This window comes from Lytechinus pictus, chromosome 1 (genome assembly GCF_037042905.1).
Source record: "Lytechinus pictus isolate F3 Inbred chromosome 1, Lp3.0, whole genome shotgun sequence".
Classification (NCBI taxonomy): domain Eukaryota; kingdom Metazoa; phylum Echinodermata; class Echinoidea; order Temnopleuroida; family Toxopneustidae; genus Lytechinus; species Lytechinus pictus.
In genome coordinates, this window is record NC_087245.1 from 8,882,657 (window position 1) to 8,910,168 (window position 27,512).

A 27,512-nucleotide genomic window follows, 5' to 3' on the forward strand; every position below is an offset into this window, starting at 1 on the left:
CTCCGAATTGGTATTCTGAGAACAATTTTATCTTCATTTTATCTCTGTAAGACACCTATTTTTTAATAAATATCCAATTAGAAACGCGCTTATCAAGCTCATATCATTCAACCAATGGAAATCCATTCTGCTAGGAGGTGTGGCGAGGGAGTGAGATTGCGTCAATTTATTGACTTCAAATATGCTTGCACTATACGCTTGCGCGTCTTTACAGAGATTTCTTTTTTTTTTAATGGCAATACTCTCATCTTTTTTTCGAAGTCTATATCGCATCTTTTCAAGCATCATTTCAAAGACAATATTAGTCAAGAAAAGTCTTATGAAATACTTCCTGATTGCACAGGAATAACTTTAAGGTGTTGTTGTCAATGAATATATAATTTTTCTTAATTTTCATGCCAACATTTGGAGTTAATTCACCTAGAAATATTGATGAAATCAACGTCGCTGAGATAAAATAGCCCCTACCCTCTTTTAAGTTTTTTTTTTTTTTTTTCAAAGTAACTTGGGCGCAAGCACATCACCCGCGTTGCAATGGCCAGATATGCGATGGGTATGTCTACGCAGCCACTGCTCGGTTGCGTATCATCATTGATACGCAAGATAAAATTTATTCGCAAGATAAAATTTTAATTTTATCTGAGAGATAAAATGTCATCTCAGAATATCAATTTCATTTTAAGAGATAAAATGAAATATTTTAAAGATAAAATGACCTCAGAATACCGCCCCTTTTCTTTTTCCTTCTCTTTCAGTGCCTTCCTCTTCTGGTCGACTATGGTGGCAACCCTTCCGTGGAACCCCTTGGTCAGCTTTCTTCCCGCTGTTCTTGCTGTGTTCATGATTTCCACCATGTCTTCTTCCTTCGTCCCATCTACCAATTCCCCCGTTCTGTTCAGAGCAAACATGATTGTTGCCTCATTTGCTAACAGGGAAGAATTAGGGTGCGTCCTCATGAGGTAATCCAAGTATGCAAACAAACGCTCAGTAAATTTATTGTGTTTGTCAACACTGCCTGTTTGAGATCTAGCAGAGATCTTGCTGAGTTCCCCTAGATGTGCTGAGTGATTTTCCATCACTTTACTGAGAGATGGGAGCATATGATACAGGATAGTTGTATTGAGACCATCATGCTCTGTTGGTTCTTTCAACTTCTCCAAGATTGGGTCATCTCTGATGGGTTCATGCCAAGGGAGAGTAAGGTTCCCTTCCAAGAAGCTGTAGGGTCTTTGCCTGCATCACTCAGTAGCTTAATGATGTCACTGTAGATGGGAGGAAGATCTAAAATGTGCACTGCCTTGTTTTCCAGGAGTTGCCAAAGAGGTGTTGTGATGTACTTACTAACTAGACCCAGAGCTCTTCAGCCAGCTAGGTAAAATGGCTCCTGGAGGTCAGCTTCAACTGCACGTTGTAGCTTGTTGGTTGCCCCGGTCTCTAGAAATGACTTTATGTGCTCAGACAAGAAATATGTATGTGCAGCATTGAAAAAGAGGATATTGAAACAATTCCCTCTGAAAGAAACTAAGGGTAATGATCTCATGTTGTACTTCTGAAGCATATCCTTGCTGTACACTTTGAACTGCCTATAGTTGCCGGCCTTTTCATCGCCCCCGCGAGCAAAAGCCTTGGATGCTGACTGTACCAACCTTAGCACACCATTCTCATGCTTGAATGCAAGTCTCTTGATGGCTGCCCCTGAACCCTTACCCTCAAACTTTTCCTCCTCGACCTTTGCTAGAGTTTTTTGCTAGAGACTTCTGCATACTGGACAAGACTATGCAGTCCACAGAAGGAGGATTTCATATCATCCTCTATGGGCCTCCTTTCGTTCTCACTTAGGGCTTCACACATCTGGTAATTTCTGTTGCCGCACGGTCACTCATCGTGTTCCTTATGTGCCCTAGGATTTTTTTGCCAGCATCACTTGCATTCACAGCCACATCATCAAGGTCGGCTTATTATAATCACACGGGTCGCGGGCGGGTTCGCAATCACTCGGGTCGCGTTCGAAATCACTCGGGTTTTGGATTTTTGGCGATTTTTTTTCTAATGGTGTCTTCAATGGGACAAACACGCTGGGAAAATAAAATGAAATTCAAATTTGAGTTTCATTTTAAGCCGGCAAGTGCCTTAAATAAAATGTACTTGACTACTGTTTTAACATAACAAACAAGCAAATTAGCTATGTGGCTCAACTAACTTAGAATAGATCCGAACTTCTACTGTGTCCTATACGAGGACTCCGAGTCGGAACTTGCCATATCTGCCACATCGATATTACATCGTCATTCCCATATGCGGACATGCCTGCATGCAATGGACCCAAGGCGGGACCCGGCCGCAGTCGGACATGACGTGCATCAGTAGCATGGAGCAAGCTAACGTGAGTCAAGCCGAGGTAGATCCAACGTACGTTATACAGTGCCAGTCAGTCCGCAGCCCGTCCGAAAGTATTTTATTCAGCGGTATGCATAGCCATCCGTGGTTTAATGCATATACGTAATGAGCTGTGAAGACGATCTTTCCGATCGGCGTTTAAAAATGTTGCTCTTAGAATTGTCAATTTCTCATAAAATTTGTCTTATTTTATAGATAAAAGGGCCATATCGTGTTTTAAGTAACTGGAGACCTAAACAATTCCCCACCTAAAATTCTTTCTCTCTGTCTCTTCTACCCTTCGAAATTGAAACAGTCCTTCAGAAACAGTTTAGACGCAGGACAAATAATGCTCTGACAACCAAACTAACTTCTCATCAGCATCAGTAAAAATGTGAATGGGCTTTTAAAACTGATCTAAAATTGAACTTAAATCAATTTTGAAATTGATTTCAAAATCGATTTTAAAATCGTAATTATACCTGTCCTAATAAAGATTATTATTCCGTTTTGTCCTAAAATGCACCAAAAACAGGGAAAAAAAACTTTAAAGGGGAAAAAACAGTGACTAATTACTTCGGCTGTCGCGCAACTTCTGTTTACCTGTTTTATTGGAACTTAATACATAAACATATGGCCATTGAGTCCCTGTACAGATCGAGCTAGAACTTCGGTCTCTGTATTTGGTGAGTGGAGCCAACGGAGTTCAGCGGAACAACGAACATAACAGAGACCGAAGCTTTTGGTCTAATTACGTGTATATATATGCATTAAACCACGGATGGCTGGCTATGCATACCGCTGAATAAAATACTTTCGGACGAGCTGCGTACTGACTGGCACTGTAACGTGGGATCTAACTCGGCTCGACTCACGTTAGCTTGCTCCATGCTACCGATGCACGTCGTGTCTGACCGCGGCCGGGTCCCGCCTTGGGGCCATTTTATGCAGGCATGTCCGCAAACTCCGCATATGGGAATGACAATGTAATATCGATGTGGCAGATATGGCAAGTTCCGACTCGGAGTCCTCGTATAAGACACAGTAGAAGTCTGGATGTATTCTAAGATAGTTGAGCCACATGGCTGATTTGCTTGTTTGTTATGTTAAAACAGTAGTCGAGTACATTTTATTTAAGGCACTTGCCGACTTAAAACGAAACTCGAATTTGAATTTCATTTTATTTTCCCAGTCTTGAAGACACTGTTAGAAGGAAAATTGCATCGAAATAAAAAAAATCGCCAAAAATCCAAAACCTGAGTGATTTCGAACGTGACCCGAGTGATTTTGAACGCGCCCGCGACCCGAGTGATTATAATAGACTTGTTGGAAGGTAGACAGGGTGTCCGAAGCTGACTTCGTAGCAATGTCTCTCAACTCGAGAACGTAATAGCGTTTGTCATCATCGCTTAGATGGTATCCCATGACTTTGTTTCCATATTTGGATGTCTCATCCGAGTACAAAGTTGTATTTTCCTTTGACGACACTTCTTGGGCAAGCTGTTCCTGTGCAATGTAGAGCCGCTGTATGTTCATGTTTTCGACTGTTGATTTACTAGGAAGTCTTGTACATGTTCTCCCTATAAGGTTTTTGACCACAGATTTAATACAAGGAGAAACTTTGGCTACAGCCACATGATTATCTAGTAAATCATACACACATCTGGTCAAATTTGTGCCATAGCAATTTTTCTCATTGTCATATGTTTCAATGTCTTGATTTTCTAGTCTCTTTATTCTGTCACGTAACTGTTTGTTTTCATCTGTGAGAAAGGTTATGTCATTTCCCATTTTCTTTACCTTTTCTTCCAATGCTGTGATTTTCATCTCACACTCTTCATGATCTATTTTTTCTTCCAATGTTTTGCTTTTCTTGCGTTTGTAATCCTCCCTCAGAAGTGCCCATTTTAAGGACTGTTTATTTTGAGTAGCCTTGTCTTTCACATGTTCAAGCTCTTTGTTGGTACACTCAAGTTCATGTTTTTGTTCATTACATTGTTTTGTCAACCCCTCTACTGTTCTTTCAAAATTACATACTTCATGCACCTGACAAATCCTAGAACTTTGAGGCTTCCTTCTCTCAAGCTTGACAGTAGGATATTTATATATGAATTCTTCATATGCTGCATAGACAGACTTCTTTCCATCTTTACCTAATTTATTCCTCTACTCTTTTAAACGGGATAAAATAATTTCTACAGTCTTTGGTAATATTTCTAGGTCAGGACATTATGAGATCAAATGCTGTGCAGTTGCTGCTGACGAACTAACTTTCAACATTACCAAAACTGCTTCATTTGTAAGAGCGTTGTTGCCTTCTTTTTTTCAGGGGGGGGGGGTGATATTAAAGGAAAGAAAAAAAGAAGAGACAGATTAGTACTGCAGTTGGAGACTGTCAGGCGATACATGCATCAAATAATATCTGCTTTCCCTGAAAGAAAAGAAAGTTAATGAATGGAGACATATGGTAGGGCAGGACTTGATTTTGATGGCTATCTTCCATGATATGCTTAAGGAAATAAGAAAGATTACATGGAGCAGGAAAATTAAAAGGATAAAAGAATCTTGACTATTGGAAATCAAGTAACAAAGATTGTTGTTTACAAGCTCAAGCCCAGTCAAGGAAAAAGGGTGGTCTACAAATTTTAGCTGAACAAGCTTTGTTTTTATGTACCAAATCTCGCGTCATATCACACGCCAAATTGTGCGCCATATAAGCAAGATCGCGCACTAAATCGCGTGCCATATCGTACTCCAGATCGCGCGATTTAATTGCGTGTTATATCACACAGCAAATCGCGCGCCATATCATACACCAAATTGCGCATTAAATCGTGCGCCATATCACAAGCCAAATAGCGTGCCATAATTACACGCCAAATTGCGCACTAATACCGTGTTTACACTTAATCGGCATTTGGTTCAGAACCAAATGCTGATGCAGAATCGGCATTTGGATTGCGTTTACACGTTGTTACAGCTCGCGGTTCTGAACCGCGAGCCGATGCAAAAACCTGAAATGATACGCATACCAACAATATACGTCATAATAAAGACAATGCTGGATCAGTGCGCTTACAATTACGTCACAATGGTAAAGTAATTGAAATGCACACAAATTGCCGGTGTAGAATCGGCTTTCTGTTTACACGTAGTAAAAAAAGCTGATTCTGCATCGGCTCGCGGTTCAGAACCTACTACTTTGATGGTGCAAATTGCCGGTTCTGAACCGCGAGCCGATTCAAGTTGCTCGCGTTTACACGCTATGAAAAAGCCGATTCAAATGCCGATTAAGTGTAAACACGGTATAAATCACACACAGATCACGCGCCAAATCTCTCACCAAATTTCATGCCATATCCGAAATCGCGCGGCATATCACATGCCAAATCACGTGCTAAAGTGCACGCCAAATCATGCGCAACATATCTGCATGCCAAATCGCGCACCAAATTGTATGCCATAACACGCGCCAAATTGCATGCCATATCACACGCCAAATCATGCACAACATATCTGTGCAACATATCTGCGTCAACACTTATCTCACACATTACCTTATTACCGGATGTACTGGACAAATGCAGAAAGCTGCAGCAAAGTTTCCAGGTCTAGCTTTTGTCCAAGCTCAATCTTTTTCCACAAGTATAATATATGTGTGTCAGTCTCGTGTACTAGTCGATTTGACATTTTCCGAACCTAGAAATGTTCTTTCCGATTAAGTTTTTTTCTTGATTCGTGTTCCTATGGGGTCCTAGAACAAATTCAGCTTGGTTGCCCAAAGTTGCCGTTTGGGCAATTTTGCTAATTTGCATAAATCCAAAATGGCCGCCACATGCCCTCTTAAAAAACTAACTTTTGAACCCCTTGCCCTATAATGATGAGGAAGAACTCCTTTTATGGGTTTAAATGTGTGTAGAATCCATTTCTATTAATATTTTTGCAATATAAGGTCATCTTCAGGTCAAATCCAATATGGCCACCAGATGTCATTTTGAAAAATTGAATTTGAACCCCTTGTCCCAGAATGATGAGCAATACCTTTGTTTAGGGGTTTTGGTGTGTGTATCTAATCTATTTCTGCTTATCTATTTTGCAATATAAGGTCATCTTCAGGTCAAATCCAAGATGGCCACCAGATGACGCCATCTTGAATATTAACTTTTGAATCCTTTGCCCCAGAATCATGAATGATAACTTTATTCGTGAGTCATTTGGTATGTTGATTCAATTTTTGATGTAATTTTGCAATAAAGGAAAATCTTCAGATCAAATCCAAGATGGCCGCCAAATGCCATCTTGAAAAGCTTCTAACCGAGGCTTATAGTGTAAGAGCTTATGTAAGGGGATTTCAGTAAAAATACTCATTTCTTTTTATTAATTCTCAATTTTAGTTCAAGGGGAAGCCAGATCTGAGATGTTGTCAGACGTTCAAAATTAACTGCTCATCTTAGAATGAATCCTCGTTAGGTTATGATCAATTTCGCGTGTACTTTTATTTCTTTTAATGTCCATCCATACTTTTGTACTGAAGAGGCTTTAAAGGAGAATGAAACTCTTGGAGCAAGTTAGCTTTTGTGAAAGCAGAAAAATCAAAGAACAAGATCAACAAAATTTTGAGTAAAATAGGACTAGCAATAGAAGAGTTATGAGCATTTGAATGTCGAGATCACTAATGCTATGGAGATCCTCCCATTGGCAATGCGACCAAGATCTATGATGTCACAGATGAACAACTCTCCCCTTTTGGACACTGAAAATATACCCCAAAACATCTCTTTTTGCTCATTCTAATCATATGACAAACGATTCATCAATGATATAATGTTGTGAAACCTCTGTACTTGTCCTCTCATAAAGAGAACACCTCACATTGTGATAGACTCTGTAAAAGTGAGAATATAAGTGAAATAAGTACTAAAGTAATGAGGGAGTTGTACGTGTGTGACATCACAGATCTTGGTCGCATTGCCAATTGGAGGATCTACCGTATATGGCATTAGTGATCTCAATATTCAAATGCTCATAACTTTCTTATTATTCATTCAATCTTCCTCAAACTTTCAACAATATGTTTCTTTGATTTTTCTCTTTGATATGGATTCAGCTGGTTTCAAGGGTTTCATTCTCCTTTAAAGTCTTTTTTTAATTTAAAAGTATTTTCTCCATATTTTTCCTAAATCAAAGTGTCCAATGATAGGTAGGCATCAGTTCCTCTAGGGTCGCTGGGGTTTACATTTTCGATAGTGGCTGTAGAGCTCCGCTCTATAGAGTGGCAGTCTCTAAAGCAAATTTGTACAGATGAAGGAGAATGGCGCTGAGACAGGTTCAAATAGTGATGCTGCCCTAGCCTTCCTCCTTGGTCTTTGGCCTGCCAATGTAGCATTATGATTATTTTCTGACGTCTTGACCCCTGTACTTAGTAGCTCTCCATAGATGACGACTATCATCTACATCTTCAAAAGTGTTAGTGTTTATGCCGGCCAAGTTTTATGTCACGTTTGCAGGTGTGTTTATAACGGAGGTGTGATCTATCTGGGGACCAATCACATAGCTCACCTTACATTGGTGAATCCCTTCTAGAATTTGCCAAAGTTTCATGCGGCGAACATGCCCCCAACCACTTGAGGCACCTTTCACTAAGGAGCGAGAATAAGCTGGTGATGCCAACATGCACGTACGCTGAAGGGCCTTATATGTTTCACTCTGTCCTGCCATTTCATGTGCAGGATATGTCCGAGGAAGCTGACATGGAAGGTGTTTAGCTGCTTTTCTTGATCGGCGTACGTTTTCGAAGACTTATTTCCATTCAGGAGCTTGGCCATGGCTGTGACAGATATTCCCATCATGGTGCTTGCCTCCTTGTCCAGTGAAAGAGAACTAGAGACAGATAGTCAATCCAAGGTAGGTGAGGAGTCCACCACAACCAGACAAGTGCGTGCTGTTGATAGAGATATCTGGAGGACAGTCAGTGTCTTGAGTCTATCAGGATTTCTTTCTTACAGGCTGATGGGTGATCTAAACTCCGTACATGCACAGGACAGGTGGCTGTATTACTAGGTCTTGTAGGCCTACTCCCGCTTCTATATGAAAGGTTGAAGAGTTTCCCATCTGCTCTGGTACGGATATACATGTAGATGTCTTCTGTGCATCCGTGAAATGCATACTGAGGAAGCATGAAGAAGATCCCAAATGAGTGTCAGGGCCAGGCGCAGCATAATTGCTTCACGCCACTGCTCACAGGAACTGAGGGAAGCTACCAGATGTTTCAGCATTGTAGCAAACTGTGCTCATGGAATGATGTGACCATGGATCAGATTTGGGGGCCTATCTTCTACAGGAGGCTAAAAAGTGCACTCGTGCTGACCAAGTCAAAGGCTTTTGTCAGGACGAAAAGTCCAATGATTATTATAAAGGATGGTAATAAGTTAACCAATTTTCTGAAAATACTGAAAAATCACTTTTTGATTAAAAAATAATACTTTGAAGTCCTTTCAATAGAAAAATATGGCTGGACATGAAAAAATGATGAGAATTCCCGAAATGGGTCATAGCCCAAACCTTGAATGGTTTCATTCTAAGGTGAGCGATTAATGCCGAAATATATCAACCATCTGACCATCTGAGACCTGACTTGACCACTAAAAATGGAGAAATTAAAAGAAATGAATCATTCTTACTGAAATACCCTTACATGAGCTCCCACACATAATAGTAACCCTCTTTAGGACAGCGTGTACTTTTTGGGGAGAGTACTTCTTCAAGGTTCAAAGTTCGATAGTCTCGGGAAGTAGTTTTTCTTATATAGCGTTTAGCGGCCATCTTTTTTTAAAATCTGAATGATCCTATATTTATTACCAGAAATGGAATCAACATATCAAATAACTCACGAAAAGAGGTATTATTCATGATTCGTGGACAAAGGGTTCAGAAGTAATTTTTTTCAAAATGGCGTCATCTGGCGGCCATCTTGGATTTGACCTGAAGATGACATTATATTGCAAAATAGATAGCAGAAAGAGATTCTACACACCCCAAAACCCCTAAACAGAGCTATTACTCGTCATTCTGGGGCAAGGGGATCAAAAGTCAATTTTTCAAGATGGCATCTGGTGGCCATCTTGGATTTGACCTGAAGATGACCTTATATTGCAAAAATGATAAAAGAAATCGATACTACACCCCCCCTAATCCTTTAAAAAGAGTCTTTAATCATCACTTTGGGGCAAGGGGTTCAAAAGTTTAGTCTTTAAGATGGCATCTGGCGGCCATTATGGATTTATGCAAATTAGCAAATTGCCCAAACGGCAACTTTTGGCAACCAAGCTGAATTTGTTCTAGGACCCCATAAGAACACGATCCAAGAAAAAAACTTCATCGGAAAGAACATTTCTAGGTTGGTGTATTGAGCCTATGGGACTGTCAAATCGACTATACATGGTGCATTTGCAATCATTTTTATCAAATCAATCCCAAGGGTGACTGTACCATTCTCTATTCCAGAACTTATCAAGCTTGGCTTTGAAGGAGTTTACAGATGGAGCAGAGACAACTTCATTTGGTAGCGAGTTCCAGTCATGCACTATTATGGCTCCGAAGGCATTTGCTCTTACATCCAGTCTATTTCTTTTCTTGAAGAGGTTAAATGGGTGACCTCGGGTTGCCTCAACAGTAATAGACGAGAAGAACATATCCTTGTCAAGCCAGTCGATTCCATGCATTATTTTATAAGTCTGGATCATGTCACCTCTTCTCATTCTGTATTGCAGGGATGGTAGTTTTAGGGCTCGAAGTCTGTCTCCATAGTCTAGCATGATCTAACGTCAGGCCTGACAATGCTAGATATTTTACCGATTGTTTTCTCTCATAATTAATTTAAAGTTTAACTTAGATCTAATTCATTTAGATCTATTTTAGAAAGTTGAGAAAAAAAATCTCCACGACTCCAATTCAAACAATTTTATAAACTCCCTTTTAAATTTCAGTACATCTATAATGTAGATTTGCTCCCTGATATGAGTAAATATACATGGATAAATGTGATACTATCAAGGAAAGGTGAAGAGGTGAAAACCTACCTGTTTTCAGGAGCGCTGACACGGGCTTCCTACTCAGGAAGGTCTCCAGATAAATCACACAGTCTCAGCTGAGGGGGGGGGGGAAGTGGTTGAGCGCCCCCTTGTGTCGGAAGCTGGGGGGGGGGAGTAGAGAAGTAGGTTCCATTCCTACAACATTCCCCCCGTTCTGAAAAACCCGGCGGCACACTCCAGGGATTGGTCGACGAGCAGTGCTTCCAAGAGAACCAGCCAAGCCAACAGAGTAGAAGAGTCCCAAAACCTAACCTACCCTAACAACCCCCTAAACAAACCACCCAAAGAAAAAGTTTTTTTTCCCCCTTTTTTTTTGGTTCTACTTCACCAATTCCCCTTGCAATTTCAATCGCACTGCATAGTGAGCGCCCCAGAACATATTCTACACTCCCTGTCTAGAAATTACTACTGAACCCCAATCAACAATACGTAAAAGGAAATTCCTAAGACCTCCCGGGAAACGATTCCCCTCCTACCCCGATCCCGCAAGTCAAAAATCTTCTCTCCCCCGGTGCCCAAGGTTAAAAAAGCTTTTTTTTTCTTTCTAAAAAAAACAAACATATTATGTCTCTAAACTATCTTGGATAACCAAGGAAACGCATATACACGTCAACGCTGTGCCAACAAAATAAAATATACTCAAACGCATGTACAGCAGAAGGAGAAATGAAAAAAGAAAGAAAATGATCCTTGTTTGTGATAAAGGATTACACAAATAGACCAGGAAATCCAGCAGTCACCAGTTTAAACGCTACCATTTCTTCCTTAAAATAACTTTTTTTTCCAAAACTATGTCAACTGTAGTGTTTTCGCACTACAAGCAAACAAAACTGAATACGCTAGAAATACATAAGAATGCTTGATTATATATATATTCTTTCTTGATCTCTTCCTTTAGAAAAATGCAGGAATGCCTTGGTATACCTTAATATACAGATATTGGCCGCAGAGGGCCCCCCTTTTCCCCAGTCACTTCTACTCCCATGACAGTGGACTGCACGCTTACCCTCCCCGGTCTGCGGTACCTTCTTACCGATGGGGCGGTACATTGCCCTTTTGTTTTGAAGGGACCCCTGGATCACCAGCGACCAATCTAGGTAACTCGGGTACAGGGAGAGGGCGTCAGCTCTGTCATTTAACGGAGTGAGTGAATATTGAAAAGAGGGCCCCTCTGGGTACCCCCCCTAAAAAAACGAGCTTTATATACAATACGGCCTATATGGCCAAAAAAGACCCTCGCCCGGTGAGCAACAGTCTTGCCCACCTGCCCCTACCAGGCCTACTGCCCAAAGAGAACCAGGCCATTCGCCTTGGTCTCCTCTAGGAGGTCCTGGAGCTGCACACCTCTAGCAGAGCCGCCAACCAGTACGTTTTAGCCGTATTTAGTACGTTTTTGCAACCAAAATACGGCAGTACGTTTTTTCTTTGAAAAATACGTTTTTTGTTTGTTTTTTGTTTAAAACTAAATCGTAATTTATTGAGAAAAATAATCTCTATATGTCTCTATTTCATAAAACGTGCACAAATATGGTTATTAGATCAATGTAATTTCAGGTAACATGTTTTTTTTTCAATCATTTTGTTCAAACCAGGGTGAAGATATACACATGTTTTGATGTTTTTTTTTTCATCTGCAAGAGCAGTGCGCATTTTTGCTTGCATGCAGCTTGAGCGCCGCGATGAGCGAGTGCGCCAAGCATTTTATTATGAGGAAAAATACAGTTTTTTTAATCACAGAATACAGTTTTTCATTCCCAGAGGTTGGTCTAGCCCCCGCCACTAGGCGACCCACGTCTCCTACCTAGGCTGGAGTATGAAACTTCCGTTTGCCAATAACCAGATGAGGGGCATCAGTTTTCACCAGCAATCGGTTGCTGGGCACCCTGCGCAACGCGGTTAACTGCTCCCTCTGGAAGGAACTCACCGGCGCCGAGAAGCCAAAGTAGACATTGGGGAAGGCTTTTCCCCAAAGAGCCACTTCCTCCGGGCCAAGCGTGCATGACTGGATATGTATCCGCTGATGCCAGTTGACCCGTTTGGCTGTCTCGGTCCGGACAATCCTGGATGGAACATCTGAGGATTTACCCTTTCCCCGGATGTGTAGGATCAAAACTCTACCGGTCGCTATAACCTTATCCAGGATCGCCCGGAACATGGTGAGCTGCGCCGACCAAGTCTCTTGAGGCTTGGTATAATCCAACCCAATCTCACCAAGAGCACTGGCGTTAGGTTGGCATATGAGCTTAGCCTGATTATCTAAGGCTGGCTCATCAAAGGAGAGTGCATACTTGCTCTCTCCTTTGGGGAGGCCGGGGCTGGGGCTCGAGGCCGGGGCTCATCCCCTTCTTCGTCTCCCTGGACCTGTGTCTGCTTGACAATTGGTCCTTCAACTACAGGCCCGCATCCTTCGTCAGAGCGGCAGATAACGGCGTGCGTCACACCAAGAACCGGCTTCTCCCCTCGGCCCGCATCTGCCTGAAGAGACATCACCTAGCCAGTGAGTGGGACCACATCGTCAACCACATCACTGAATGGGGCCCAATCTCGGTGGGCCAGGGCACAATATCCGCAACCCCCACAGGGCAGTTGACACAGCTCAAAACCCATGCGATACCCCTCACAATGAAGGTCCGAGTTTGTGATCCTGGACAGGGCATCCGCGTTGGCGTGTTTCGAGCCAGCGCGGTACTCGAGACGCATGTTGTACTGGATCAGTTCCTCCATCCAGCGAGCAAGCTGCCCCCGAGGATATCTGAAATTAAGTAGCCATGTCAGACTGCTGTGGTCTGTCCGAACCACGAAAGGTCGGCCCAACAGGTAATGGCGATATTGACGAGTGAACCTGACGACCGCCAGCAGTTCTCGTCGAGTCACGCAATAGCGCCTCTGTTCAGGAGTCAGTGCAAAACTCCCATACGCTATAACGCGCTTCCCCCCTTGTACCTGCAACAGTTCAGCTCCTATTGCCTCATTTGACGCGTCCTTGTCGAGGATGAACTCATCCCGAGTGTTGGGCATAGCTAGAACTGGAGCTCCCGCCAGTGCCTGCTTGATCGCCTCAAGGCTTGCTGCTGCTCGGAACCCCACTGGAAAGGTTGCTTCCCAGTGATCCTATATAGAGGCACTGCCACTGCAGCATAATCCTTGATGAACGAACGATGATAGTTCGTCAGGACCAAGAACTGTTCAACATAGCGAGTCTTTAGAGGGGTTGGCCACTCCCTCACTGCCTTTATATGCTCGTCCCGAAGGCGGACTCTATTTGCGCTCACATTGCGTCCCAGGAACTATACTTGCTCCTGAAAGAGCAAGCACTTCTTTGGTTTCAGCTTCAACCCAAAATGGGCAAAACGCCCAAGGACATCCTCAAGGTTCGTCAGGTGGACTTGTGCTGTCTTACCCAGAATGACTATGTCATCCAAGAAAGCCAGCGCGGTCTTCCAATTAAGTCCCCGAAGAACAAGGTCCATGACCCTTGAGAAGGTAGCCGGAGCATTACACAGCCCGAACCCCATTCTCACAAACTCATATAGTCCGTATTTAGTGGCAAACGCTGTCTTCTTCTGATCTTCCGGGGCGATCTTAACTTGGTAGTATGCCGAATTGGCATCAAGTTTAGAAAACCACTGGTTATCCACAAGGGTATCCAAACATTCCTCAATGTTTGGTAGAGAGTATACATCCTTCCGGGTGACTGCGTTGAGGGCCCGGTAGTCTATGCACCACCATCGCGCTTCCAGACAAGAACGGGGGCAGATGCCCATTCTGATACTGAGGGTTGGATGATCCCAACCGATAGTGTGCTCAGTCTTGGAGAAATTCCCCAAGTCAAACTCATCTTTGGCAAATACATCAGCAAACTGAGTTAGGAGACACTTAAGATCGGCCTTCACTGATTCTGTAAGCAATCCCGAGGACCTTTCAAATAAGTCATGGAGGTGTGGAGGCATCTCATCGTTCCCCCCCTTTCTGACCTGGGAGATGGACCCATCCCCCTCATTCGAACTTCCTGAAACCGTGCTAGTGGGGGGAGTTTTCTCCCCCTCACCCGGCCCATCCTCGCAGATCTCAGCTTCTCCCAGCCTCACCAAGAACGTCCATACCCTTGAGTTTCCGGTGCCGGTCCGTAGGGTTGACAACGTACAGGTCAACCTCACGTCCAGACCTATGGATGGAGCAGGGAATTAGCACTTGAAGCTGAGGCTGCGGCTCGAACATGAAATTTCCAATCTTCTGATCAATTACGCCAGTGATTCGCTTAATTGTGTTGGGTGGGACCACCACCCTCCTTAGAGCGTACACCCTGGCAATTTTCCGGTCAGTACCGTCCCCGTATCGGAGGCAAATGCTCTCCCCCATGAGGGACAATCGAGGCTGCTGAAGATGTATGACGGCTTTATGCTTCCTAAGGAAATCTAACCCAAGCAGCATGGAATCCGAGATGGGAGCCACATACACCTCCTCCTGGAATAATTGGTCCCCCAGCTTGATAGTCAGCGGTACAACCACTGCCCCTCTCATCTTCATCCCGCGACCTGCTGCATGTAGGAAAACGTCCCTCAACCATTCTGGCTTTGGGACTAGCTGCCCCAATATTCGATCAGAAATGATGGTGACTTGAACGGTGGTATCCACCACAGCACTGAGTGGAAGGCCGCCAACGATAGCCTCAACATTTAGGATGGACCCAGACCTAAGTCTACACACTACCACTTCTTCTATCCCACCTTCGGATGTACTTGGGCCACAATCTGGCCCAGCACTCATTCTTCCTGGAGGGTTACCTCCCTGTCCGATGGTCGGAGGCTCCTTAGCAGTGAGAGAGTGTACATATGTGGCCAGACCCCTGACCACTGGGTCTCCTGTCTGGTATAGGGTTTGCTCCTCGCCCGGCTTCATGTTCACCGAGAAGGAAGATTCCCTGGCGTCCCCGGACAACTTGGGGGTTATGTCACGAATTGTTACTCCAAGGCCACTTCCAGCTCGGGCCGAGGGTTGGCCTTGTCCTCCAGCCCGCTGTAGTTTTCCTCCTCTTCACATTCCACAAACAAAACCCGGGGATTAGGAGCTCGAGTCCCCTTGCTATTAGGGCACTCCCGTCTGAAATGTCCAAGCTCCCCACAACCCTAACATCGGTTTGGCCCAGGAGACTTCGAACGCTCTCATGCAGGCTCGGGTTTGGCCTGGAGAAGCTCGAGGACTTGTCGCAGGTCTCTTTCCAAACCCGCCATCCACGTCTCCATCTTGGACTCCAGTCGGTTGCACATGTCCATTGTGAGGCGCTCAAGCGCCACACCTGCTGTGTCTTCCACAGGGCGGCTTGTAGACCGAGGAGGGGCCTCAGCCTTCCGGACGGCACACAAATCCTCATCCAGGGTTACAGTTTTAACAGGGAGAGGACGTCCATACATCGCACTTTGAACGTGTTGGTGCCAGTGGATATAATCCACCGCCTGTTCCCTGGTTGCAGGGCTACGAGCGAGAGCATGACACCCTGCCTCCCTGTTGGAACAGCCCTGGCACAACCGAAGCACCACCTGCTGTTGGAGGTGTCCCGGCTGGGCACCTGGAAAAGCCCGGAGAGCCAGACGAAAAAGTCTATCGGCCCAGTCGGACAAGTGCTCATCCGTAGCCTGCTTCGCTGACATAAACTCAATCTGGGCGGCCTCTGGCAGCCTCCCCCCATCAAACCGCCTGTCTAGATGGCGGGCCATCAACACAAAACTAATGCCCGGCTCCTGCTCGAGCACCATGCTGAAATAATCAGCCCCCTTCCCCTCGAGGCACCAACCCAGCTGGTTGATTCACTGCACCTCACCCCAGGCGCACTGGTCTGCGAAAGCCTCAAATCTGGAGAAGGTCCTCCAGCTCCCACGTCCACCAAATGCTACCGACTTGGGGGGCTGCTGGTAAGTTGACCTCCCCGCATTTGCCCCAAATCGTCCCCCTCCTGGCGCAGCGGTTTGCAATGCCTGTCGGCCCGGGGTTTGGGCTGAATCAGCCCTACCCCCAAAATTAGGGGTAGTGGGTACCTCCCCCTCTCTAGCCGGACGAGCAGGGCCCCTGGCCTGGGGGATAAAATCGAACAATTGAATCAGCCCCCCAGCATCCCCTGGGTAAGATGCCTCGAAAAAGCAGGAGTGATGACCCTATTCTCGGCCCTTATGCTCCATAGTTGCTCGGCTTGGACTGCCGATAGGCCAGGCACAGCTAAGAGCTCAGCTTGGGAGCAGAGATTAATGGGGATTCTTCCTCCCCCCACTGCCATCTCTTCCCGCAACCCACGCTCCAGGTTAAAGTCTACCAAAAGATATGCCTGACACAGCACCAAAACAAACCAAATATATGCCCGATCTGAACCGTAAATCGAGATCACCTCAACGCCTGATCACCAAATGATTCCCTGTTTAAAACTAATTGGTAGCGAAATGACCATCTAAGGTTAATTCTCAGATTAAAGTTAATCCTCAGATTAATGTTAATCCGAGGATCAAAGTTAATCCCCAGCTAACCTCGGGTTATAGTCAATACTCAGTGCAAAGCCAATCTTCAGTTTAAAGTTGATCCCCAGGTTAAAGTTAATCTCCGTGACCTTTTGGGCCGAACACGCGTGGAATGAGTTCAGGGACACGTGACCTTGATAATCCAAAACAACCCACAAACCGCCTCATTTGAACTGTGTGCTTGGCTGCTAGTGCGAACGCATCCCTGCCTTAGAACTAGATATGCATTAACCGCCTAAGTTCGAAGTGAGAACACACCCAAAAACAACATTTCAGTGCACATGAGATTGCACCCCCTACTAGCACTAAGCCAGAATAGATTTGTGCCCGTTTGAATGAGAACGCACCTTCCTTCAACACCGAATGAGAATAAAACGCCTTAGCTCAAGTGGGAACACACCCCCTACTAGCACTAGACAAGGATAAGTTAGTACCAGGGCTGAGTGAGAATGCACCCTCCCTTAACACAGAGCGAGCATAAAACGCCTTAGCTTGAGTGGGAACACACCCCGTCTTTAACCAGGCAATGATTTCCTGCCTAGGGATTGAGTGGGAACGCACCCGAGGTACGAAGTCAATGAGGATAAAACATCGCAGGTTCGAGTGGGAACACACCCCACCTTATCACTAGCTAAAAACTTTCGTCAGAACTAGTGTAAAAACGCACCCTTCTTTAGAACTAGTCGAGGATTAAACGGTTTTAAGTTCACGTGGAACACACCCGATTTGAGCGATGAAAACAAACCACCCCAAGTGTAGCTGCACTTGACCACTAACTCTGATTTGTTAAAAGCAACCACGCAACACACTCACCCACACCAAATACAACAGGTGCACAACATATAACCAGCATACAGAATATAACTATCACTCGGACACCAGTCTTTTGGCGATATTATATTCTTTTATTTTATTTCTTTATTTTTCTTTGTTTTCAAAAGACTCCCCAGTACAAGAAAGGGTGGGTCCACACACAACGCTGCAGTCACCAAGCTCACAGTCACACGAATAATACTATTATCTAGAGTCTATTATAATTAACTAGATCTCTCCCCCGGGGGGGGGGGCCACTTACATTGACGAGTGGATACCATGCGCGACCAAAAAAACACGTAAAAAGGATGTCTTTTTTCACGATAGGGCACGTTACGTACGTAACGTGATAAGGGTGTCAAAAACACAAAAATAATGAAAAAAGGGTATCTATTTCGCTAGGAAAATTACGTGTTTAGGGTCGAATTTGCGGGGATGATAAAACAAAATTAAAATGTTTTATAAAGGATGTCCTTTTTGCCCCCAACACTTCGTGTTTAGAGTCCGATTTGCGCGAGGTGTAGAAGTTGGGGTCGTACTAAACCAAATAAGGTAAAGCCGACAACCGAAGGACCCGTAACAATAAAAACATTCCTGTACTTGTTTAGGGGTTCATTTCAGGGAATATTTGCCAAGAGGATCGTTTTGTTTCCAATACTTGTTAAGGGTAGGGTTTCACACGCCAATACTTGTTAAGGGGTGCATTTTCAGAATATGGAAATTACGTGTTTAGGGTGCTTTTCGAGACCCCATGGTCGCGCATGGTATCCACTTGTGAATGGAAGTGGCCCCCCCGGGATCTCTCCCCGCTGAACCACTAGCTCCGGCAGGGAAATTCAACCCTGCCTGGTAGCAAGCGCCAAGCAAGCCAACCCTACTAGCAAGAATTACTACCCCTGCAGTCCGGGGCGGCCGATGACCGATAGCCCGTTCCCAAACCGTACGCCTAAGCGAAGCTAAGACACCGAGTCAAGTGCAACACACAACCCTTGCCCCACTCAGAAACTCCACGCAAATATCGTAAACAAAGCACACACTAATGGAAAATACGTCAAACTACTACTTGCCGAGCGAGAGTCATGCACGGACACCCTGACTTCCCGAACTATCCTCAAAAAGAGACAAAAGAAATATCGGAGTCTCCGAGTGAGCTGTCCATTTACTTTCTCAAAACTCAGCTACGCAACGAACCTGTGGCGATTCGCTTAACAAGTTTGCAAGTTTTCCGACCCTCCAGCCCGCCACGTGAAACTTTGCACGGAGGTCAATAGCACAAAATGGCGGCGGACCGATTCACTTTTTCCAAAAACTTCATCCGCACGGCGGATCACCTCCGGACAAGATGACCATTCGCCCCTTAGAGAAAAGTAACCCTTTAGAGTGCAGAAAAATCCACTAATTTTGACAGTTTTCCCCGAGAAAATTCTAGACAGACTCTAATAGCATGGTCACGACTACCCACCTACTATAATATTGACTTGAGCCTAAAACTCCAAAAACTGACGACCAGCCCGATATGTTCGAATGCCCTTCGCTCGCCCTTCTCCTCCTCACTCAAAACTTGTGCCGAGGAGCGCGCCGGAACTAGAAGCGCCTGCCAACTCCCTACCCGAGCAATGGAAAACCAGCACAAAAATCACGCAAATCGCAAAATCGAGCTAGCAGCCAGAAAACGAATACAGAATTTCCGTAGACATATAAATAGAGTAGGTTATGCGCCACAGCAAGCACCTCGAAAATCATGCACGGCTTCAAAAACAGACAATTTCCGCCACCACAAATTACAAAATCAAGCAAGTTGCCGCACCCGCTGCCAGAGCAGCCGCCGCACGCTAGCGAGAGAATTAGAAAATCCTCACCTCGCCCAGGCGAAAATTGAAAGAAAACCTCGCAATGGCAGGCAAACGACTGCCGACTACGCCAATAATGTAGATTTGCTCCCTGATATGAGTAAATATACATGGATAAATGTGATACTATCAAAGAAAGGTGAAAGTGAAAACTTACCTGTTTTCAGGAGCGCTGACACAGGCTTCCTATTCAGGTACGTCTCCAGATAAATCACACATTCTCAGCTGAGGGCGGGAAGTGGTTGAGCGCCTCCTTGTGTTGGAAGCTGGGGGGAAGTAGAGAAGTAGGTTCCATTCCTACAACATCTAGTTTTATACTTGGGACTACAGCGTGTGTGTGTGTGTGTATTTGAGTTTTGTCAGACGTGTATCAATCAGATATGATTATTTACGTCTGGGACCGACCTTTAACGTCACCATCCGAAAGACGTGACCAGGGCTCGAACCTCGAACCTCTACATCAATTTGTAACTTCCCCGCATAGCTTGGATTACAGGCGCACGCCACAACGCCCAGTTGTGTAGTCTGCTTGGGCAGGTTGGGGGCGCTATTCACATACACTGCACATTACCATCAATCTCGGACTTGACATAGCCTTGAAAAAAACCTTCGCGCCGTTTATCCGCTACTCCATCGGCTACAAGTCCGGTACCAATCGAAAGCTGAGAATACAGGGAGTTCAAAAATGCTAGTGCGAAACAAGTCTCTAGGGGTAGATTTCGAGCTATACGCAACATAATTGCCGATAAACTGTCACCATATTTCAACTCACACGCACATATATATCAGAAATTCAAATTTGAACGGAAAAATCGAATTTTTGGAAAATAATATCGGAAATTTTCTTACCTTCGCGAGAATCCATCTTGATAAAAAATCCCGTATGGAAATCTCGAGGAACATTAGATTTGATGAGACTGGTCCAATGCGGTAGTAGTTATAGGGGCATCGGCGTACATCGTGACTCACCAAAACAACACGAAAGAGACGCAAGTTTACACAAGTGTTTTTTTTGTAAAAAATCATATTTACTATCAATAACTGGGATATACTCATTTGATTTGCTAGTTCATTACAATTAACTTGCACGCCGAATAAAATGTACACAATTTTCCTGCGCGCGTGCTGCATCTCCCTATGAACGCACTATCCCAAGATTATCGCGCAATTGGGCGTCCATTTCCTCTTTTACTTTCGCCTGCCGTCGAGTATAGTCGCAAGCTAAGTACACTCCCAAAATTGCAATTTTGTTTCACACTTTGGATACTATAATTGTGCATTTATTCCCTTATTTCAATCTTATTTTTTTATTTAAGATTGTTTCAAGCATATATATCCCATCGCGCGGAGCCCTCCGTGATATTTATTTTCACGTATTTTGTTCTTCTTCTTGTGAGTCAAAACATTAGATTTTCTCGCAGGACGGGTTGCCTTCGCTTCCCCTCCCGTAGCTTCGCGCTCCTGCGTGTTGCGGGCGTTGAGCCGTCGCTCTCCTTTTTCTTTATTAATTCTTTTTAAATCATTGACTTCTCGCTTCTATGCTTACGTCTTGAATTTCTTTGAATTTATTTCTCTTTCCACAGATAGGTTCTGTTGGACTGTCAGGAGCGTTGTGTTTATCTTAAACTCGTTTCAACTTCTGTTGTTCTTGTTTCGAGTTAGTTGATTGTTCTTTTGTTCCAATCAATCCTTGTATCCTTTTGTTCTTGTGAATTAATTAATTGAATTAATAAATTATTTAATTAATTACTTCTAATTAAAAAAAAAAAATTCTTTGACCTTGTCTTGAGAATTTTTTTTTCCTTCGCAAGAAAAGTTTATTTCTTTTTAGGAAGCTGTTTCTTGTTAGCGTCCCTTCTCGCTAATTTCCGTTCTGGGTCCCGTAACACAAAGGTTAGCGATTGATCGCTAATTTCAAAGGACAATTCTGATTGGTTCATAGTCAGTCTACTTAGCAAAATGCGCATGCAACGGTGATCTTGATTAGTCATTTCATTTAGAGATTAATCGCTAACCTTTGTGTTACGGCGCCCTGGTCTTCCCTTTTCAGGAAAGCAAGCCATCATTTTCTTCTTTCCTTTTCAGATCAGCTGCTGGTCTCCGGAAACTTATTTTTTTTAGACTTCTTGTCAAAAAAAAAAAAAAAAATTCTCAGCTGATCCTGTTCTTCGCCTCAGACTTTCTGAACAGGCTTTCACCCCCCCCCCCAAAAAAAAAAACTGTGTTTTTTCTTAGGTGCTTCTTCCCTTTTTTCCTAGGTGCTTCTTCCCTTTTTCCCTAGGTGCTTCTTCCCTTTTTTCCTTTCAGGAATCTAGCAGGAGCGGTTTTCTTGTGTTTTCTTAACGGACAAAAAAAAAAAGGGGAGAGTTTTTTCATAATAATTTCTAAATTGTTACTGTTCCCTTTTACTGTGATAGTACTTCTTTGTACTATCCTTTTGAGATATTAAATTTATTTAAATTTATTTATTCTCGCAGTTCATTTTGTTTGAAGTCTCTTGACTTCTGGGGTTGGGGTTTTTTCACCCCCCTAACCCCCCCCCCCCCGTTTTCTCTCTGTTTTATTCTTTCTACTCGCTACTAGATTTACGTCTACGTGAGCATGAGCCTCTCGGATTCCTCCCTGGAAGAGCTCGAAATGGCCGCTGAAGAGGTGTCCAACACTGGGGTTCTGTTTCCCACCAGTGGTAATGTAGAAAGCGACAGAGATCCTTTGTGGGTTCTAAGAAGGGTGGAACCATGGATCCGAGTCCACGTGCCCATGGGGGTGGAACCGTGGAAGCGCGTCCAGGTGCCCAACTAAACCACTTGACTGCGTAGCATGTAATATTACGTGCTGGGCGAGTGTACGATCTGTGCTGGGCACGTAATATTACGTGCTTGACCTATCTTCTGTTTGAGGCGTCAGCACCATGCTGTTAATACCCTTACGATGACAACAGCGCATGTATATCAAATTTCAGACTATAGTCACCAGATGGCGCTATTCCACAAAAGTTATTGAAACTTTTGCAGTGATTTATAAATGTTTGTATTCACTTTTCCATAGTGATAGTGTACGGCGCTCAGTTCAAAATGGCGACTCGCAGTGGAAAAGTGAATCAGAAGGATTTTGACGAAACTTTAGACGATAGGAGTAATAAATATAGTGAAAGATCTGTGTCAGAAGGGGAAGATGATTTTTTGTATGGATATTGGAAAAAGTGATGAGGAAAGTGATGTGATTATTTACAATTTTTCCCCCAAGTTGCTGTCGGTAGTAGTCCCAAATAGATCTAACTTGTTAGTCCCATTCAGTAGCACCAGGGGGGTCAGTGCGCATTACAGCCTATAGCAGTCAAGTGGTTAAGAAGGGTGGAACAGTGGAACTGCGACCACGTGCCCGCAAAGTGATAGCCCAGGCTTCAGTCTCGGAACCTGAACCATATTTGGGGAGCGTCGTGCTAGCTCTGAAAACGCCGACTCCAGGGCTGCCAGACCCACCGGCTATCGGGTCACCCGAAGACCGGGGGGAGAGCATGGGCCTCTCCTTCCGGCACAGACTAGGCTCGATGCCGTGTCAGACTCCTCAAGGGAGCGTCGGCAAAGGGCTACCAGCCCCTAGTCGCAAGAGACAGTGTAGCCCGACCCCGTCAGATTCGGCGGACCTCTCTTCTCGGTCGGTGAGCACTCCCCGGGGGAGAGCTAAGGTGAAGAGATCAAGGCCCGCCCAGTCTCTTGTCCCTTCTTCTGCTCTGCCGTCGGAGCCGCTTAAGAAGAAGAAAAAAAAAAAGAAATCTGCGGCCGTAAGCCCCGTTCCACCGGGCGGTCCGCCTTCGAGCACTGCTGGTTATTACTCCCGGGCTGATCTGCTTCAGCCGACGGTACTACCAACCAATCGGATCAAGCAGACATCGGCCATCTGACACCTTGAGGCGCCTCTAGCGATTCTTACGAATAGCCGGCTCTCGAACCCACTCAGGCTACGCCCATGAGCATCCAGGCTCGGCCGACTTTGGGGGTGCGTCCCCGCGAGCCCGGCCATGGCCCGCACCGCCACTCAAGCCTTTCACGGGCGCCTGCTACCCTCGGGGCTCCGCCCGTTGAGGAGACGTGGGTTGGTTCCGGAGCCGGTAGAGGGAGATATGGACTCTCTTTTCTTCTCGTAGCCACGTAAAACCCGTCAAGGTATTCCAGTCACCAATGATTCCAAGGTTGCATACGAGAGGGCGGCCGCACAGGCTAGCGTGCCTGCCGCCCAGGGAAGAAAACCGGTGTCCTTTGGAAAGGGTTTTGCCTTCTCCAAGGACGACACCGAGGCGTTCTTCACCCCCAAGACATTCTCCCCCCAGCTTAACCGCATCGGGGCACGTTTGGGGACCCGTTTCTCTTCCAGTCATTTTGCTACTGTTGAGAAAGCGGACGTTAGATATGAGGCCTTGACTCGTTCAGCCCTCAGACTTACAGCCTTCCTCGGGGCCTTGCTTGGTTTACGAGCACAGTCCTCCGAACTGGAAGTGACAGCCAACGACAGTGTCCTTCTTGATGAGGCACTTTTGTCCTTGGTAGGCGAGCTCTGGATGCAGCTAGCTACTGCAGCCACTACTGCATCCAACTCCCGCAGAACTCGCGTCCTTAGTAGACTGGGCATCGTGACCAAGGGCATCGTGACCAAGGACTTGCTAGAGTTCCTCCCGGGCGTCCCCCAATCGAACAAACATTTGTTCGGGGGCGAGGTGGCCTCTCTTCTGAAAGAAGAGATTGACGGACGCAAACAGGCTTCAGAGCTTCTTAAAGAACTCAAAGCCTCGCGCCCGATGGCTCCACCCACGAAGAAGCTGGCCCCCAAGGCCCGTCCTTCCTTTCGTCCCGTGGTGGCCCCATCTCAACCCCGTGCACCCGCTCCGCCAAGTCGCAGAGCTCGCACTAGACCTCCAGTGAGTGCCTCACGTGGTGGTCGGGGTAAGGGCAGCCGGCCAGCCTACAGGGCTCCGGTCAGGCCCAAACAGCCTCTTTGACGGGTTTTCCCGAGCGCTGGGACCGGTCGGTGGTCGTCTCCTTTATTTTTTTCCCGCATGAGAGGGAATAATGGACGATGCTTTTACCTTATCCGTCATGTGAGATGGCTTCTATATCGATATAGAGGCCTTCCCGCACGGCGCGATTCGATCCGCCCCGCCGACCTTTCTTTTTTTCATCAGCAGTACATTGTAGCAGAAATCGGTGCACTGCTGGAGAAGGAGGCGATAGAGAGGGTTCCAGACAGTCCACATCTCTGTCTCTCTCCTATCTTCGTTGTCCCCAAGCGCTCGGGGAAATTGAGGATGATTTTGAACATGAAAATGATCAACAAATTCATTCAGCCAGACCATTTCAGAATGGAAGCACTGGCATCGGATTGGGCCGTCTCCCTAGACCTCAGGGACGCCTATTTCCACATACCAATTCATACCGCTTCACGGGACCTGTTGGGTTTTTCGCTTCAAAGAAGCGACATACAGATACCGGGCAATGCCTTTCGGCTTACGCCCGGCACCAAGAGTCTTCACTCGGGTGGTCACAGCAGTGGCCGCCCATCTGAGAGAACGAGGCCTCGGGCTTTTTGTTTATCTAGACGACTAGTTGCTCGTCGCGAGCTCAAAGACCAAACTCCTTTTACACTTATCCCTTCTCCTCCGGGTCACCCAGGAGTTGGGATTCGTAGTTAATTGGGAGAAATCGGATCTCTCGCCTTCCCGCGTACCCACATACTTGGGCGCGGTTCTAGACCTTCCAAACCAGATCACTCGACCAAGCCCCGACAGAGTTCGGGCAATCGTCTCTCTGGTTCGCTCTCTCAGAGAGCGCAGCTCTGTGAAAGCTCGCACATAGCTGAGTTGCTCGGGTTTATGGCAAGCCTTGTCGACATCCTTCGGGATTGTCGCCTGCTTATGAGACCTTTTCAGAGACACCTCCTGCGCTATTACAGACCAAGCGCAGATTCTCTGCATCTCCGGATTCCCCTGTCTCAGGAGATCCGTCTCAGCCTGGCCGCTTGGATGCGAACGTCCTTTGTAGCGAGGGGCAAGCCCTTCCACACTCCCCTCCCATCAGCCGCTCTGACCACGGATGCGTTGCTTACGTGATGGGGCGGCCATTGTGCGGGGAGATAGCCTCGGGTGTCTGGTCGTCCCAACGCACCTTACCACATATCAATGTGTTGGAGATGAAGGCTGTCATCAACTCCCTTCAGCATTTCCGACACAGGTTAGTCGATCGAACGGTGCTGATTCGCACAGACAACAAGACAGTTGCGGCGTACATCAATCGCCAAGGTGGTACCCGATCGAGCTCTCTCAACGTCCTGGCTGCGGAGCTCTGGGAGTGGTGCCACCATGCGAAGATCGTTCCAAATGCTTCGTACATTCCAGGCAGCGACAACCTGATTTTCTGTCCCGGGGACGGTTCCTACCATCCGAATGGTCGCTCCACCCGGAGATATTTCAGTTTCTCCAAGCCCAATGGGGGCCCCTGGAAATAGATTTGTTTGCCACGGCTCTCAATCGGAAAGTTACCGATGTTCTGCTCTCGTGTCAACGAAACAGAAGCAACTTCCCTGGATGCATTCTCCATTCATTGGGGGGATCGGAGGTGTTATGCGTTCCCTCCGTTTCACCTAATACCGCAGGTATTGAGGAAAGTGAAGGAAGACCAAGCTTGGCTTCTTCTAGTGGCCCCCAATCGGCCAAGGAGGTGCTGGTTTCCACAGCTCCTAGAATTGTTGGAGGGGGACCCGCTCATACTTCCTCTGAGATCAGACATAATATCTCAACCTCTGTCGGGCATCGTGCATCCTCGGCCAGCGGTCCTCCACTTAACCACATGGCCATTATCGGGCAGGACGCGAGAGCGTTGGGCCATTCTGATCGTGCCTCAGAATTGGTGATTCAAAGTCGGAGCAACTCGACTCTTGATCTTTACAATTCTCGTTTGGGCCGATTTTCAGATTGGTGCGCTGCGCAGTATGTTGATCCTCGCAACGCTTCTCTTGCTGTGATCGCTGATTTCTTTGTTCACCTTTTCGACATCGGTCGCTCGCTTTCCACCATTAGGGGCTTCCAGTCGGCTATTGCCGCGTTTCATTCTGGATTCCCAGATGGCTCCAACGTCTCTAATTCCAGTCTTATCACTAGACTGATGAGAGCGTTTTTCCTAAAGCGACCTCCGAATAAAAGTCTGGATCCTTCCTGGAGTCTACCGGCTGTGCTTAACGCCTTGGCTAAACCTCCGTTTGAGCCTCTGGCCAAGAGCTCCTTGCATGATTTGTCTGTTAAGACTGCTTTTCTAATCGCTGTAGCATCCGGTCAAAGACACAGCTCTATTTACGCTTTGTGTATTTCTCCCGGTCACATCCGGTGGGAACGGCGTGGAGTCCGCTTGATTCCCACACCGTCCTTCATTGCCAAGAACCAGACTGCCACCTCTGGTTTGATTGAGTTCTTCCTAGCTCCTCTTTCAGATCTTTCCTCGGTTGCCGAGGACAAAGTCTGGTGCCCGGTCAGGGCATTGAAATGGTATCTGGTCTTAATCTCCCTTATTTTGCGCACTTTTTTTCTAGACATGCGTCCCTTCACGTTGAATACATGTTGGTCTAGCAAATCAAATGAGTATATCCCAATTATTGATAGTAAATTACGAAAATAGTTACCATGATTTTCTTATTTATGAAATAACTGGATATACTCATTTGAACCCTCCCACCTACCCCTCGTCTTGTGTCTTGTGTCTTGCGTGCAGGCTCATGAGAGGAAAGGGACGCCCAATTGCGCAATGATCTTGGGATAGTGCGTTCATAGGGAGATGCAGGGCGTGCGCAGGAAAATTGTGTACCTTTTATTCGGCGTGCAAGTTAATCGTAATGAA

The 27,512-nt window shown here is 45.7% G+C and overlaps 2 protein-coding genes across 2 annotated transcripts in view; both read right to left on the reverse strand.

Annotated features, from left to right (window-relative positions):
* The window catches only part of LOC135153222 (uncharacterized), a 1,173,865-nt gene that overhangs the window by 467,304 nt on the left and 679,049 nt on the right, over window positions 1-27,512 (reverse strand). The window lies entirely within an intron of this gene.
* On the reverse strand, window positions 12,268-12,621 carry LOC129254833 (uncharacterized). Its single transcript, XM_054893370.2, has one exon. The coding sequence runs from the start codon at window positions 12,619-12,621 to the stop codon at window positions 12,268-12,270; it is 354 nt and encodes a 117-aa protein (XP_054749345.2).